Source organism: Amblyomma mixtum, chromosome 9 (assembly GCF_055824585.1).
Source record: "Amblyomma mixtum isolate Tamu chromosome 9, ASM5582458v1, whole genome shotgun sequence".
NCBI classification, from domain to species: Eukaryota; Metazoa; Arthropoda; class Arachnida; order Ixodida; family Ixodidae; genus Amblyomma; species Amblyomma mixtum.
In genome coordinates, this window is record NC_143020.1 from 120,011,925 (window position 1) to 120,028,256 (window position 16,332).

A 16,332-nucleotide genomic window follows, 5' to 3' on the forward strand; every position below is an offset into this window, starting at 1 on the left:
TCCATGTTTCCTGCTCTGTTGTGAATAATGAATATGTACCAACTCGCCCAACTTTTTTCACTCATCAATGGCAGTGTAGCCCAGCCTCGGAGATCCACATGAAGGAATTGGTCTTGATGTCGTCCCAGTCTGCTTGGAAAAAAGGTCAGTGGTGTCACCTCTTTCATTTCTTGACCTTTCCTAGTTTACAAACACTCAGTTTTTGCTGAAGGTAGTGTCTCTGCCATGGTAATCCAGCACTACAGGCCAACATCAATTTCGCCCCCTCAACGACCCTTTAAAGGTGCACTGAAGAGGAATCTGAACTCGTCTTTCTGCCGCGGGAACTCAATCTACACGTTCCGAGCATTCTTAGAAACTTCGACTTATTGCCCTGTGTGGCCGATTTCCCTAATTAAATCGGATTAACGTCCTGCTCCCGCCTTTATTTTTTGAATTCTCCCCATACGGTGGGCGGAGTCGACCAACGCGTGAAGTGCCTTTCAGCCAGCTCCGTGGAGGCTTTTCTTTCGCTTTATTTTGTTTTTTAGGTTTCCGTGAATAAAGTTTCATTCGCAGATAATATAGCCGCAGAATAAGCCCCCAGAAATAAAAATACGCGTGGACTATTTGCTACTACGGATTACTACGTATTACTCCGCCAATGGCAGAGCGGCAAGCCGCCACGGGACTGGGTGAAAGGCACTCCACGGGTTGGTCGACTCCACCCACCGTACGAGGCAGAATTAAAAAAAAAAGGCGGGAGCCGGATGTTAATTCGATTTAATTAGGGAAATCGGCCACACAGGGCAGTAAATCGAAGTTTCTAAGAATGCTCGGAACGTGTAGATTGAGTTCCCGTGGCAAAAAGACAAGTTCAGATTCCTCTTCAGTGCACCGGGGCCCAGCCAGAGGAATCCAGGGAAGGAAGGAGCGGGTGCACAACGAGGGCCTTTTTATTCCTCCTTAACGGTACAAAGAGAAACGGAGAGTGGGGAGGGGGGGGAGTGGGGCCCGCAACAAGGCACTTCGGTGGTGTGTTGAGTCTTGGCGTTTCCTGGGATGGCAGTGGCTCAGTTGCTCTTGAGCCGGCCGTTGGGGGGCGGGGCCCTCGTGCCCTCGCCCGCGCCCCCCGTCAGGTGCGGTGGCAGCACCCGGTCCTGCATCACAGTCTTGTACAACGGCTTCAGCAGCTGCAATGGAGAACAGAGAGAGGGTGTCTCACAAGGCACAGACCCCGTTGCCGTGACTGGTTGCTTCCGTTGTAGAGCAATGCATGAAGGCGCCATTTTGCATAAGATGTGGCGCCCTCTGGGGAGTGTGTGAAAATTTGTCCGCCACCCAGAAAACTAACTTGAAACAAATGCACGCGGGTGATGCAGGTGCGATAAATTTCCACGAGGTGTCGACTGTCTCCATATGTAGCCTGCACCTGTCACCAGCATGAACTGCGCGTCTGCACTAGAACCTGGCAGTTTGTTTTCAACCAGTGAAGCTCGGGAGAGGGCCGGGAAGGAAGCACACACGTGTGGAGTAGCCGTGTGAAAGAGGCAGCTTGCATTCAAGGAGCGAAGCATGACAAAACGTAAACTAGATACAAAGCAATCAACTTGGAAATGATGTTTTGTTCCAGAAAACACTTTATGAGATGAAAACGTGGAAATGAAACAAAAAAATAGTTCAACTTGGCAAACAGTGTCAGATAAGCAAATATTGGTGTCTTAAAATCTCTAGCCATTACCTTGAATCACGGGACTCTCGTTTGGATTGTAGAGGTACATAGCGTGGCAGCAGGAAGTTTACGCAAGTTTACCAAGCATTTCACTTTTTTCTTGCACTTTTTTGCTGTTGCTATTCCCATGTCGGCAACAGAGCACTTTCTGGTTGGTTGGTTGGTTTATGGGGTTTAACGTCCCAAAGCGACTAAGGCTATGAGAGACGCCGTAGTGGAGGGCTCCGGAAATTTCGACCACCTGGGGTTCTTTAACATGCACCGACATCGCACAGTACACGGGCCTCGAATTTCTCCTCCAAAGAAATTCAGCCGTCGCGGCCGGGATCAAACCCACGTCTTTTGGGACAGCAGCCGAGCACCATAGCCACTGAGCCACCGCGGCGGGGCTGGCTATATCTAGAGTAAGCTAACTGTAACTACATAGGTATTTCAAGGCTGAAGCCATCTTGTCATATAATACAGAACACTTAGGAGTCTCTCATAGGTCGCTTTGGGACGTAAACACCAAAAAAACAACCAAACTTAAGATTATGTGCCCTATATAAAAATGAAAAAAAAAAATACCGCAAGCTCTCAACCCAACAAAAGTGACACACACACACACACACACACACACACACACACACACACACACACACACACACACACACACACACACACACACACACACACACACACACACACACACACACACACACACACACACACACACACACACACACACACACACACACACACACACACACACACACACACACACACACACACACACACACACACACACACACACACACACACACACACACACACACACACACACACACACACACACACACACACACACACACACACACACACACACACACACACACACACACACACACACACACACACACACACACACACACACACACACACACACACACACACACACACACACACACACACACACTCTTTCAACCTCTCTCTAGATCTCTCTAAAGCATGACCACAGAAAATGGCAAGAAAGGGTGCATAAATCTGCATTAATATGAATTTGCATATGCATTATGTGATACAGATTCACATTATATAGTGTGCGAGCACCACTCAAAACTCTGTGTTTGCACGTGTTTTCCATTTTTACTTCGCTCTCCTGCACTGCCCGCAGTCACACGCCAGTGCTGGCCGAATAATTCACAATGGGAGCAATGGTGAGGGGGAAGCTCAAGGACCACGAGATAAGCAGTGGGAGAGATATGCGTAGTGTCTGTGACCTTATCACTTCCCCCTCGAGTATCTCTCAATGCGCATGCCGCACAGCCCTAGCAGGACTGTTTGCACTGGAATGGCAGAGTCAAAACGCCGAAAGAGAAGCAAAAGACAGGCATGCACTAACAGCCACTGCACCCTGGCAAGATAAGCCGCAAGAAATCTCCGATACTAGTGCCACACAAGCAGTTTCACTTATGCAGTGCTCGTGTGGGCTCGCTCAAATGGCTGCAGTCCTGTTTTAAGCTTAAAGTTCAATGTTACTGAGCGCAGCTGGCAATTGCTGCTGTTTGTAATTAGTTTTGTTTTAGTGTTTCATAATAATGAGTGCACACTGTTTTAAAATTGACTCCATTTTGTTATTCCCTTGTTCTGAACATGATGTACTAATGGTACCACATTAAAGGTGCACTGAAGAGGATTCTGAACATGTCTTTTTGCCGCGGGAACTCGATCTACACGTTCCTAGCATTCTTAGAAACAGTGACTTATTGCCCTGTGTTGCCGATTTCCCCAATTAAATCGAATTAACGTCCGGCTCTCGCCTTTTTTTTAAAAATTCTGCCTCGTACGGTGGGCGGAGTCGACCAACGCGTGGAGCGCCTTTCACCCAGTCGCGTGGAGGCTTTGCTTTCGCTTTATTTTGTTTTTTAGGTTTCCATGAATTAATAGTTTCATTCGCAGATAATATAGCCGCAAAATAAGCACGAAGAAATAAAAATACGCGCGGACTATTTGCTACTACGGACTACTACGTATTACTTCGCCGATGGTAGAGCGGCAAGCCGCCACGGGACTGGGTGATAGGTGCTCCACGCGTTGGTCGACTCCGCCCAACGTACGAGGCAGAATTAAAAAAAAAAAAGCAGGAGCTGGACGTTAATTCGATTTAATTGGGGAAATCGGCCACACAGGGCAGTAAATCGCAGTTTCTAAGAAAGCTCGGAACGTGTAGATCGAGTTCCCGCGGCAAAAAGACAAGTTCAGATTCCTCTTCAGTGCACCTTTAAGCGTGTACCAGACCATCAACACAAGAACAGCAGAACAAGATTTTAGTTGAGGATGAGAACATCAACACGCTTGATTTTAACTTCAATGATGTGGAGACAGCTCCGTGGAGGTGTTAACGAATTATGTCTGCAATTAATATACAGCAGCTAATTTTTTTTTACTCCTTGAGTTTGCACTGCAGGTATCCTGCCCCAGTTTCATTTGATGCAGGCAATACATGCACCTATACTAACAATTCTTAAGCAATTAAATTTATTCATTCATAAAAAGTTTAATCGCCTACCCAGCAGAGACATGCAACATTTTTCTACTTCAAAGCAAAACTTTATTTGAATAGCTTTCTAACTAATGCAAACATTTTGCATCTGACAGTATGCAGCAAAGGAAAATTATGCACCAAACCACAACCTGTACATAAAACAGGCTTGGCCAGTACAGTAGAATATCTTTAATTCAGATTTACAAGGGGAGCAAAGACATCCGAATTATCTGAGAATCGAACCATCGAATGATCCCGCTTCGAAACTGCCAAAAAACATTTGTGTCATAGCAAAACTATTAAGCAAAAATCCATGTGATAGCTGCCCAGCTTTTACAATAAAAACTGCACCGCAAAACGACAATTTTTCGAAGTTCCGGCAAATCCTTAACTGTGCGTGCACTGTCGGGAATGTCGGAGCATAACTGCTTCAAAATGGTCAAGGCCTTCAGGGCCTCCTCCACGATATGACGAGATAACATAACAGTCAAGCCTCCTCACAAGCGGTGTTTTCTCTGTGAAGCAGCTACACGTACATGCTACGCACACAGTTTCGATAGAGAACGGAAAAACCAAGCACTAAAAAAGGAAAGGCCAGCACAGCTGTGCTTGGCTGTCGCACAGCCGTGCTTGGCTGTCGCACAGCCGTGCTTGGCTGTCGCACAGCCGTGCTTGGCTGTCGCACAGCCGTGCTTGGCTGTCGCACAGCCGTGCTTGGCTGTCGCACAGCTGTGCTTGGCTGTCGCACAGCTGTGCTTGACTGTCGCAGTGGGTCAACATGAACATCAGAAAATCGAAACCAAAACTATGCAGCCACACCATTTTATGCCTGCCACTGCATGCGCACTGGAGGTTTGTGTGCAAGACGGTGCCACGCAATTTAAGCTTAAAAAGAAATAATGGGAAGATCTTTAGCTGTGCTGGTCACCCCTTGACACGGTTTCCAGTCAGGAGCCCGTCTGAATTAACGAGCGTATGATGCCATTCACTTTCACACGTGTTGGCTGGGACCATGCATGCAGCCCAAACTGCACAGATTTCCGAACTATAAACGGGGTCGAACTAAAGAGTCAATTTCAAAAACTATGCAAAAAAACGAGCAATTAAAGAGGTCCTACTGTACTCGTTTTCAAATGACAGGGAAAAATAAGCATTAGAATGTGAATGAAAACAATCTTAGTCAGTGTAAACAGTGATGCAAGAACTGCAGCAGAAGCACTGCATTCTTTAAAGGTGCAGTGAAGAGGAATCTGAACTCTTCTTTTTGCCGCAGGAACTCAACCTACACGTTCCGAGCATTCTTAGAAACTGCGATTTATTGCCCTGTGTGGCCGATTTGCCTAATTAAATCGAATTAACGTCCGGCTCCCGCTTTTTTGTTTGAATTCTCCCCGTACGGTGGGCGGAGTCGACCAACGCGTGGAGTGCCTTTCGCCCAGTCCCGTGGCGGCTTGTCGCTCTGCCATCGGCGGAGTAATACGTAGTATTCCGTAGTAGTAAATAGCCCCCCCCCCCCCCGTATTTTTATTTCTGCGGGCTTATTTTGCAGCTATATTATCTGTGAATTAAACTATTTATTCACGGAAACCTAAAAAAACAAAATAAACCGAAAGCAAAGCCTCCACGGAGCTGGCTGAAAGGCACTCCACGTGTTGGTCGACTCCGCCCACCGTACAGGGAGAATTCAAAAATAAAGGCGGGAGCCGAACGTTAATTCGATTTAATTAGGGAAATCGGCCACACAGGGCAATAAGTCGAAGTTTCTAAGCATGCTCGGAATGTGTAGATAGAGTTCCCGCGGTAAAAAGATGAGTTCAGATTCCTCTTCACTGCACCTTTAATACTACACTGGACAATGTTTCCTGCACGGGCGGATATATAGGAGCAGGGCAGGAGGGTGGTTGTCACCCCCTAAGCAAGAAATTTTACATAAGAAAATTACTCTGAACCCAATATTTTCGATGGAAAAAAAAAAGTAAAAGAACATGGCTAATATTGAACCCCTCCCCTCTTTCAGTAGTGACACCCAAACAACCACCCCCGGTTTCCTGGCAGACGGTGGCTGGCTGCGCATACTCAGTGCTGAGGCTATCATTTAAGAGAGTTGCCGCAGCTTTGCTTTAAAACAGAACAGTTTGAAACCCTGGAGTGATAAGGCACAGCTTCCTCTGTTCTTTTTGTTTTCTATAAAAACTGCTAATCTCACTCATGGTAATACCATTCATTCCCTGAAATAGGTTTTAAACGCTCCCCTTTTCAAACAGTCGTTATTTAATAACCTTGCTAGTGATTTCATGATACAAGGAACAGTGTCACATTCTGAAACGTTCATTCGTGCATCTCTAACCAAAGCACCAGTTCCTCCATTTTTTTTTCACCCGTCAGTGTGTTCCTTTTTCACTGCACCAAAATTATGCACCAGCATGCTTTAGTCTCTTATAAATCGGACTACAGAATACACAAATAAATAATACCTACAATACTACAATATCAGAATGTAACACTTTGCACAACAAATCACACCTTCCTATTGCACACGAAACACTACATTCACCGTTGTGCGCAAAGCACCTCATCAGCAGTGTCCAGTATGTCATGCTCTGAAGGCCTTCTAAATGCTTAACCTGCTCAAATTATGGTGCTGTAACATAGTTTATTTCTGCAAGAAGGCTGCTGAATGAAATACATGAGCTAGTCACTTAGTTCCTCTATCCTGCACTATCATTTTTGCTGAAGAGAATCGACCACCACAACAGGAAAAGTTTACAGATCCTGTTCAGTCAAAACTACAATGATCACATGCATATCTTTTCAGACTATAGTACCGTATTTTCCGGTGTATAAGACGCAGCTTTTTGTCAAATTTTGCTGGTGCGTCCTATACGAGGGTGCATCTTATACGCGAATTTTTCGTTTTTTTTTTTTGCGAGTTCAGAAATTATGTACTCAGGTTCATGCTCAAGACTTTTTCACCGAAAAGATATCACTAAGAATGACGCGGTTGTAACACGGTTAATACATCAATGCGGGGACCGCCGTGCGCAATTTGTTTTAGGTGAACTTTATCATGAAACGGCGGGGATGACGACTTCCGGGATCACAAACGCGCGACCGTTTCAGAGGCCCCAAGCAAAAGTAATGTGAAATGCCAAAAGATGGCGTCAATCGCACTTCTCGCCATTGTCAAGACAAGCCAAGACAAGCTGGCGTTTTTTTTCAGCCCCCTTTTGCAACTTTGCTCCTTGTACATAGTGCGAAGAGAATTTTCATCCGCGTTGCCTCCAGAAATGGGCGAACTTTTTGATAGCGCATCCGAAGATGAAGACTTTAAGGTTTTAAGTAGAAATAAAATGTTGTTATGGACATATGGGAGAGTTTTGTTTTTTCTTTCTTTTTTGCTAAAACGTGGGTGAGTATGGTGTGAGTGTTGCCTTTTATGATCACTTCCCCGCGTTGCTTAAGAACTTCTCACAGGTACGGTGCATTTCGCTATGGTCGCACAAGCATGTTTAATTAAGCCTTACTGCCTAACTGGGTAAACTGCGGTGCGTCTTATATTATACCAACATTTTCAATGACAGCCTGCATATATGGCGGGTGCATCTTTTACACCGGAAAATACGGTACTTCCTTTCAATCAAGTGGCTACCAAAGAGTAGGACAGGAAAAAAAAGAAAGAAAGAAAGACATGCTCATGCTATGCTGTGTAACGTGAGAACTTTTTGATGGCTGTTGGGCTGTGCTACATGTGTTGAAAACAATGTCAGTAAAATGCCTCCTCACTTTCCCTCTCAGACCACCCTCTCACTCCTTCACTGTACAGACATCTACACTAAAACCACGAATCCTCAGACCGGTGTCATTAACAGCTATTGCTGCAGAAATAAAAGAAGGAAAGGGATACTCACGCCTGCCCAGATGACGTTCGCGATGGTGTCGATCTGGGCGCCCACCTCGCGCATGTCGCCACTGTAGCGCACGTATCCCCATGTGCAGAGGCTGAGCAGAGACAGGCCCATGAGGAGGTTGCAGAAGTTGGAGAATGAGTACAGCCCCACCAGGGCAAAGGCGCCCGACGCAAAGTAGAAGGCCAGCACGACGGCAAACAGAGTGGCCGGAGTGCGCGCCGCCGCAAAGATGTTCTTGCTTTCGTTGTGCTTGGCAAAGTTCTCAAATGTCTGGTCGATCTCCTGCAGCCCCCAAGCCAAACCACGCGAGTGCGTGCACACACACACACACACAGTTAGCCAGAATGGTCACGTGACTAAAAAAAAGGAAAATAAAGACTGCACAGAAAGCCTACACTGTGTTGTTATACTGCTCTGTGCAGTGTTTACTAGCATAATTTGCGCACTTTCTTTCTGGCTTCAAAAAACAAGGCATGCAAATTGCGTGAGATTTTGTGAACAAGTGCTAAAAAAAAATGCGAAGGTCATAACACACAACATATGCTGTATACTGACTGTTGCAGTGCTAAAAACCCACTGTAAAATGCTACTCTAACTTAAACCGGTCGCTTATTTGCACTGACATTTGACACAGAGATGGCATATGAATAAATTATCTAAACTTTGTTTGAAAAAGCAAGACAGTCATATGCCATCTCTGCATCAAATTTCAATGTGAATAAGCGAGCGGTTTTGGCAAGATAGGCAATTTATGGGGCGTTTTTAGCATTAGCAACTTTCAGTATTGCCACCTATACATACACCCTCCCTTCCAACAAACAACTTTAATGACTTTTTTCTTTTTACAAATGGGAGTCAGTATCCTGCCGGGAATGGGAATCTGCGCTGGGGTGTGCTACCCAAGGCTTGGGAGAAACTACGTTAGACTCCGCATATACGTCGGTACACAATTTCCAACTACAGTTTTTGTAAAAAAAAAAAAAAAGGGCAGACTTATACGTGGCAATATATGGTATAGTGTGCATTAGGAATTTTGAATAGATCGATGAGCTGTGGTGCAGCTGCCTTTAAACACACACACACATGCACATACGTACCAGTTGCCTTTATATAATTATATCGTCATTATCTTAGTCATGGCTTTTAGATGGTGCCGACTCATTCCCATTTGTGCTTTGGTGTGTCTCGGGAAGGGGGCGTTATTATTAAGACAATGATGGCACACTGGTTCCATTTGCTGTAATCTCGCATTCTTGCCCAAAAACGCTGGTGGTGGTCACCCCTTACATGCATAAGATATGACTTCACTTTAACTTGGGCTTGGCAATAACATCTTCCTTAGAGTGGCACTCACACCCTTCTCAGCCGAACATTGCGATGCTGTCATGCCAATCTTTCCCAGCCTGCCTTGCAAGCGCCCACAAGCATACGAGTGGTCTCGCGCAGCAGGGAGCACAAAAAGTGTGAGCACAACCTTTAAACCGGGCTAATAAATTAGGAGTGCGCAAATTATGAGAGTAAATACAGTAGATGCCAGACTGACCACCCCACGAAGGAAGAATGGGGAAAACAGCACTTTTAACTGACTACCCACTGTTGCCAAAGGCAGAAAAAAAGTCACAGAAGCTGCAGAGACATACCATGAACAAAAGACTCTCCCACTGGCCAGATAACAGCACAATGTTAATGCATGCGTGCCGGCTTCCACATGACTTCTAATAAACAGCGAATGCTTTGGACAAGCTGTTCTACTATCTGGTCCTCGTGCACTCATTCTTTCGCATGCAAAAGCACTGCCACTGTGTTGACTGCTTGATCTAAGTAGTCTACTGCAGGAAGAACCTGGTCATCTTAAGGATGTTCTGAGAAAAATTGGTGCTCAGCCTGACAAGCTCAGCCTGGCAAGTAATTCATACTGCTTCAGTGCTAAGTTGCATTGATTAGTGCCACACCAAGATGATGCCTGAATTGGGGCACAAATGACAACATAAGGGTTATTGGTGCTAAGCAACTTGCCAACCAACACCACATGCACAAGCATTACCAAAAGCTTTACACAGGAACCAGTAGCTAACATCCTCCTGCTAGTGACGAACTCTTCTACGTCCCATGCCAAATACAAAGCCAAGTTGACACCCTCACAGGCTGCCATGTAATCCCCAAATGATGATCAATGGGGACATGACCTCGAAAACCCTTAACATCTTAAATATCTTGAGAAAAAATTTTTCTCTCGAGAAGCAGTCAGTTCATTAGCCCAGCTGACAGCCACCACAAACATATTTTTCATAAAACCAGTAGACTTCAAGTGCTGGTCTTTGCTGCCGGCAAGAGATTAGTACTAAGTCTGCACAGCGCCAAATGCAGTCAAGTTCGAGCAAGTGATGCTTAACAGAACACCTCCTAGTTTTTTAGCCTACAAATAGCACCACTAATATTTAGAATAATGTCCATTAATCCAGCAACTAGACAGAGCAATCCAGAATGGCCACAACTTCCTCTCAGTAGTGTCAACCTCTGCCACTGAACCACTTAGCTTACTGACTTTTACATCTTTGCAGCCATGCCATATTTTTCATACTTGCCAGCCATGCAAGCATAGTTTGTGGCATGCTTTACAGGGTTTGTAATGCAGGCTGCAGCAGCACAGCAGCGTATACCGCAGTTAGCACTGACACTCAGCTGCCGGGTGCCGACGACCACAGAGAAATGGAGGAAGAGACCTACTGTATGTTGCACGGCAGTGGCCTTTTTTGACAGGCCTCGGGTTTTGCAGGTTGCTGTGTGTGTAAATAAGATAAACAGAAGGGAGCCTGCCTCAGTGAGCCTCTCCAGGTACTGCTGGGAGAACTCCGCGCCGCCCATCTTGCGGGTGCTTGTAAACAGCTCCCGCGCAGACTCGCGCAGCCTCAGGTGGTGGCTCTCCAGCACCTGGGGGCTGAGGTAGGGCTGGTCTCCACCGCACAGCTGCACACAAGCACCACAGCAGTTGTCGCAAAAGAACCACTCGCTCAACACTATCATCATCATCATCATGACAGGCTAAGTTCACAGCAGAAAAAGCCTCTCTTAGTAATTAGCCCTGCCCCTGTGCCAGCTGCAGTCAACCCAATGGAGCACACCTCCCGAACTCCACCACTCTTCCCGGGCCTCCGTTTCTCTTGACCCAATTCCCCTCACCCCGTTGTCATCACTCTGCAACCCTAACAAACTACCGGCAATCTATTCTGTGCATTACATGTACTGACCCAAAGTCGGACACAATGCAAGACTAAAAGTGGAAAATGCATCTCAAAGCAGACCCTACAACTAATGGTGTTGGCCTATAGATGATGATGTGGTCAGTTACCTTACACCTGCTAGTGTGACACTGCAGGTGGCTTGCAAATCCCTGACTTGTATCTGATTACAGTGCATTTTCTCCCCCTGAATTTCAGCCAGGATATCACTAACGCGTACTTGCTCTCAAATCCATGCTGCTTTCTTTCTGTCGGTCGACGTTAACTGCTCTCTCTACTGCTCGTTACAATGACCTTAAACCCAATCCAGCCTTTTTGTTAGCCCCCAAGTACTGGCCACTTAGTGACGAGGCTCTCCTGAGTCTTGCAGTCTTGTAAATTTCAACATCCTTGCTACCAGGCACTCACCTGCTCCATGCTGCTCGCGTACTTGTCCTTAGCCGTCGCCACGGCTGCCAAGTTGTTCGCCTCAGCTGTTGCCTGGAAGACGGCACGACAGTGTTACAGCACGCAGCCCAAAGCCATAACGCAGGAGTATACAGGAATGGAAACTCTGCGCCTTGGTGCGAAGTGAGAGTTCTTTGTACAGGGTGTGTAACAGGGTGTGTAACAGGGTGTGTCTTTGTACAGGGTGCATAACAGACAAAGGAAAAACCAATGGGCCCTTAAGCACAGATTACAGTCAGGATTTCAACTGAAAGCCTGCAGGTGAACCTTTCATTAACCCAATCAACATCAGCATCATCATCAGCCTAAGCACGTCCACTGCAGGACAAAGGCCTCTCCCATGCCTCTTCAATTAACCCTGTCCGGTGCCAGCAGCAGCCACCTCATTCCCGAAAAACTTCCTACCTGACCTTCTTACGCACCCTGCTACACTTGCCCTCTCTTGGAATTCATTCAGTTACCCTTAACGGCCATCAGTTATCTAGCCTTCATTATATGCCTCGCCCACACCCATTTCTTTCTTTATTTCATTAACCCTTTCAAGTGCTAACTAATGTTTAAGATTCTGCAAAGCAGCATGCCACAACTGCACAGAACCTATTCCCAACCTCCCAGATGATTATGTTTTTTCGGTCAGGTCCTTATATGACCACACCCTTACTTAGCAATGCTTTCACAGCCTCAGCTATGCATCTTTTAACTCATTACTGTTGTAAAAAGTCAAAGAAAACAGTCCATTCCAGGCATTTTATGACACTCATGCTTGCAAAACAAGCAGACCAACAGATACACTCACTGGAGCTGAGCTGCACCAGAGCTACTTTAAAACACACAAGTGTCCATCTTAAAAACAGTACTTTGCATTCATTTCGCATGCCTGGCTTGAGATGGTTCCATGCCAGAACTTTGAGCATTCGTATATTTCTACTGCAAACACATTTGTAGACACTGAAGCTTTTTGACCAGGAATTTGATATTGTTCAGGTCGTGTACACAAAAGTGAACGCAGCACTTGAAGGGGTTAAATGATATCTGCCTAATGTGTTGCATCTTACAGAAGAGCTGAATTAAACATAAAGTAATTATTGCTTGAATAAAAATATTTCGTTTAATCCAGGTTTAACACACCCAGTATACTTTGAGTGGCTTGGAGTCAAGCAAGATGTTTGTACCTTGCAATTAACCGCTCTTATCCACTAAGCAAAGTGCAACACACAGCACTGTGCAACATTTCATTCTAATTTCTCAAGCACACATGCTATGCCATCTGGTATTCAGGTCATGCTGAAGCAGATAGGAAGAGTTTCCATTCCAGAATATTCTCCCTTCGTGCTCAAAGCCACGCTCTACTCACCTCCAGCATTGATTTTGGTTCAGGCAACTCGTCTCCTTTGAAGATGTTTACATAGACCTGCAAGAGTGCAAGAACACAGTGATAAGTATCTCACGGGAGCAGTTGACCAAGTGCTGTACTGCGGGTTTCAGTTTCTGAGCTCCTCGAGATTGGCTACTGTCTAGCCTATCCTCGCTATTTTGTGGTGTCGAACCAAGACAGATCAGAGGAAGGGCAGAAACTCAAAGTAAAATACCACACGTTAGGACCATTTATTTCTGATACAGAGGGAGTACACAGACCTTTCTATCAAGCACACACACAGCGACGTCACGACAGCTGCTCTTGGGACTGCTGCAAACTGGCACAAGAGGCTTGAGCTACCACTTCCACCATTCTTGCGTCTTGTGCCAGGCGCACACAACAGTCCAGAGAGCAACATGGAAACATTCAAGGAGCACTTCTTGGAAAGGTCCGTGAGGGGGAAATTAACGCGTGTTGCGTAAATCAGAGAAAATCGAAAAAAAATTCTCTCGGCCTAACCGCACGTTTGTTCGGGCTCAAATTTCGCACAGAGGTTGCATTTGGCGGTCAGTTTTGTTTTATACCACATTTAGGTGGGGTACTTGCCTGATTCGGTCAGAATTATTTGGAAATTCCCGTCGTCTGCGGCGACGGGGAACCAAAATCGAAAGGCTTCTCAGCAGTGGTACCCGTAGCGCCATCTCGTAACAACCGGAGAAACCCAGTTGTGCTAAATTGGTGAGCAGATCATCTTTTCTTGGTGCTGTCTGCTGCGAAGCAGTGCAAAACATCACCGAAAATGCGGTCGCACAGCGATCAAGAGAAGGCCATGGCCGTGACTTGGATGCGAGTCCAAGTCCTCCTACGCCGCCCTCCCCGGTAGAGGGCTCAATTCTCCGGTTGTTACGAGATGGTGCTACGGGTACCACTGCTGAGAAGCCTTTTGAGGTTGGTTCCCCGTCGCCGCAGACGACGGGAATTTCCAAATAATTCTGACCGAATCAGGCAAGTACCCCACCTAAATGTGGTATAAAACAAAACTGACCGCCAAATGCAACCTCTGTGCGAAATTTGAGCCCGAACAAACGTGCGGTTAGGCCGAGAGAATTTTTTTTCGATTTTCTCTGATTTACGCAACAGTCGGTATGTGACACACAGAGTATACAACGTAAACCAGAATAATAGACAAAACCCAATCCTAAAAAACAGAAACCAAACCTTGCGGCAAGTAAGGCGATTGCCAGCTCTTCTTACCTTGAAGTACGCCAACAGCTCCTGGCAAGAGATCTTCTGGCCATTAATCTCCTTGACCAGCAGGTTGTCTGGTGCCAGCAATGAGGGCACCAGTGCCTGCAGCTGCTCCTTGAAGTCGTCCTCAATGTCCGAGAGGCGACCGTCAAACGAGGCTGCGGTTGCCACCTGCCCAGCAAGAAGCACAGGTTTCGAGGTGTCCCACACAACTCGAAAGCATTTCTTTTTTCCTTACCTTGAGTCCTGGGTGCGGCATGAGGAAGCAGCCAATCTCGGAGAAACATGACCGGATGTGCCGCCGCAGCTGCTGCAACTCCTGATGCTGCCGATCGGAGATCTGCAACCGCCGCTCCAGGATGGTGCGGCCGCCTTCTGCACCATAATCCGCATCGTAGGGGTAACTCCAGTCCCGAACCAGAAAGAGAAGCTTCTGGAACGGCTTTTCACTCATGTCCTGCAAGGCCAAACACAACGTTCCTCATTGCCAAGTGGTGCAGCATATGTGCTATTACCCCACCACACATGCAGTGCATAGTTGTCAGTGGATGACACAAGTGCATGGCCTTCAAGTGCAGGTGCACTGTCAGGTGCATTTCGTTTTGCACAAAGTGGTGATGCACGCTGGGAGGTTTTTACTGAAAAGAGGATGCTTTCAACGAAAGCAGAGACATAGTGCGAGTACAAGTGGAATGTTTTCGAGAAACTCGCGAGGCATTCTACACCACGGCGCAGGATTCCATTGAAGGCCACGCGCTCACGTTACCACTCGTAGAAGGCAGCACAACGTACTTGCTGAGCGAGCCGACCGTACTCGGTAAAGAGCTGCAAGTGCTGCAGATCATCCTCCTGGATGTTCTGCGAGAGGTTGTAGACCTGCACCGAGCTGGTCATGGTGCTCAGGGCGAATATGGTCGCGCAGTCCTTGACCGTGGACTCGCAGTCAAACGCGCCTTGCGTGTCCATGAACAACACGGCCAGCTGCTGACCCTGGGTGGTGGTCACCTGCGACGGAAGGCGCGTGCGCGCGCGTCAGACGGCGCCCGTCCACGGCGCTCGCGCAATGACGGCGACCTCACCAGGAACACCTCGTCCCAGATGAGGATACCCGTCGTGTCGCGCTCGCAGCCCCCGCGCCAGGTGAAGCCCTTCAGCGGGGCCGTCGGGTCGCCCAGCCAGTCCCCCAGGCCCCCGTTGCGCATGAAGCGCAGGAAGAAGTCCAGCAGGAAGGATTTGCCCTTGCGGAAGGCTCCTGCTACGGAGACCACCACGACGGGCTTATCCTTGACGTGGTCGGCCAGCAGGATGCGGCCCAGGGCCTCCTCGTCCAGCTCGAAGCTGTGGTCATCCTTGGTGCGCAGGATCTGCACCGGCCGACCGGTCTCGATGCGCTCGACCATCGCGTCCCTCCTGCGTAGATGCGCTCAGCTGCAACGGGACACGCGGGCGCTGGTCGTGACTGGCGCGGCCGAGCGGCACAGATCGGGCCGCGCGACGGCGGCTTAGCCGCTGTCCATCGCCCCCGCACAAGGGGCCGCGGCACGCGCCGCAGGAACAGGAAAATGCTGTGGGCGCTTGCACTTACGTCCTTGCGCTAAACTCCTCCACGGCCGAAAATCCAGCTAGGTGCTCATCACCTGAGCGCAGGTGCGCTGGCCGCCGATGGCATCTGTTCGCCGAGGAATCGTGCCTCGTCGTCCTTCCAACCGGACGGACAAGATACTCCTCCCTGCCACGAAGTCAGGCCACCCCAGGTAGTGGTGGCCGTTCGGAACAACACTACTACTAGCTGCCAGAAGCGATTACTTTCCTCCTCCAAGGAACAGCTCGGTCTGTGGCTTGCACAATACGACAAGACGACGACGATGGCTCGCAGTCGGCGCCACTGTCTGCCGCCA

At 47.6% G+C, this 16,332-nt stretch overlaps 1 protein-coding gene across 2 annotated transcripts; it reads right to left on the reverse strand.

The window, feature by feature from the left end:
• Positions 1-917: 917 nt before the first annotated feature.
• On the reverse strand, positions 918-16,308 carry atl (atlastin GTPase). Of its 2 annotated transcripts, none has more exons than XM_089561735.1 (10): positions 16,020-16,308; positions 15,514-15,862; positions 15,227-15,439; positions 14,673-14,891; positions 14,441-14,605; positions 13,184-13,240; positions 11,791-11,862; positions 10,961-11,110; positions 8,144-8,425; positions 918-1,172 (listed from the first exon to the last, which is right to left on the reverse strand). In XM_089561735.1, the coding sequence occupies exons 2-10, from the start codon at positions 15,832-15,834 to the stop codon at positions 1,053-1,055; spliced, it is 1,599 nt and encodes a 532-aa protein (XP_089417861.1). In that variant the 5' UTR covers positions 15,835-15,862; positions 16,020-16,308; the 3' UTR covers positions 918-1,052. The 2 variants fall into 2 exon arrangements, with proteins under 2 accessions (XP_089417861.1, XP_089417860.1); XM_089561734.1 differs by having other exon boundaries at positions 15,514-15,844; positions 16,020-16,306.
• Positions 16,309-16,332: the final 24 nt, after the last annotated feature.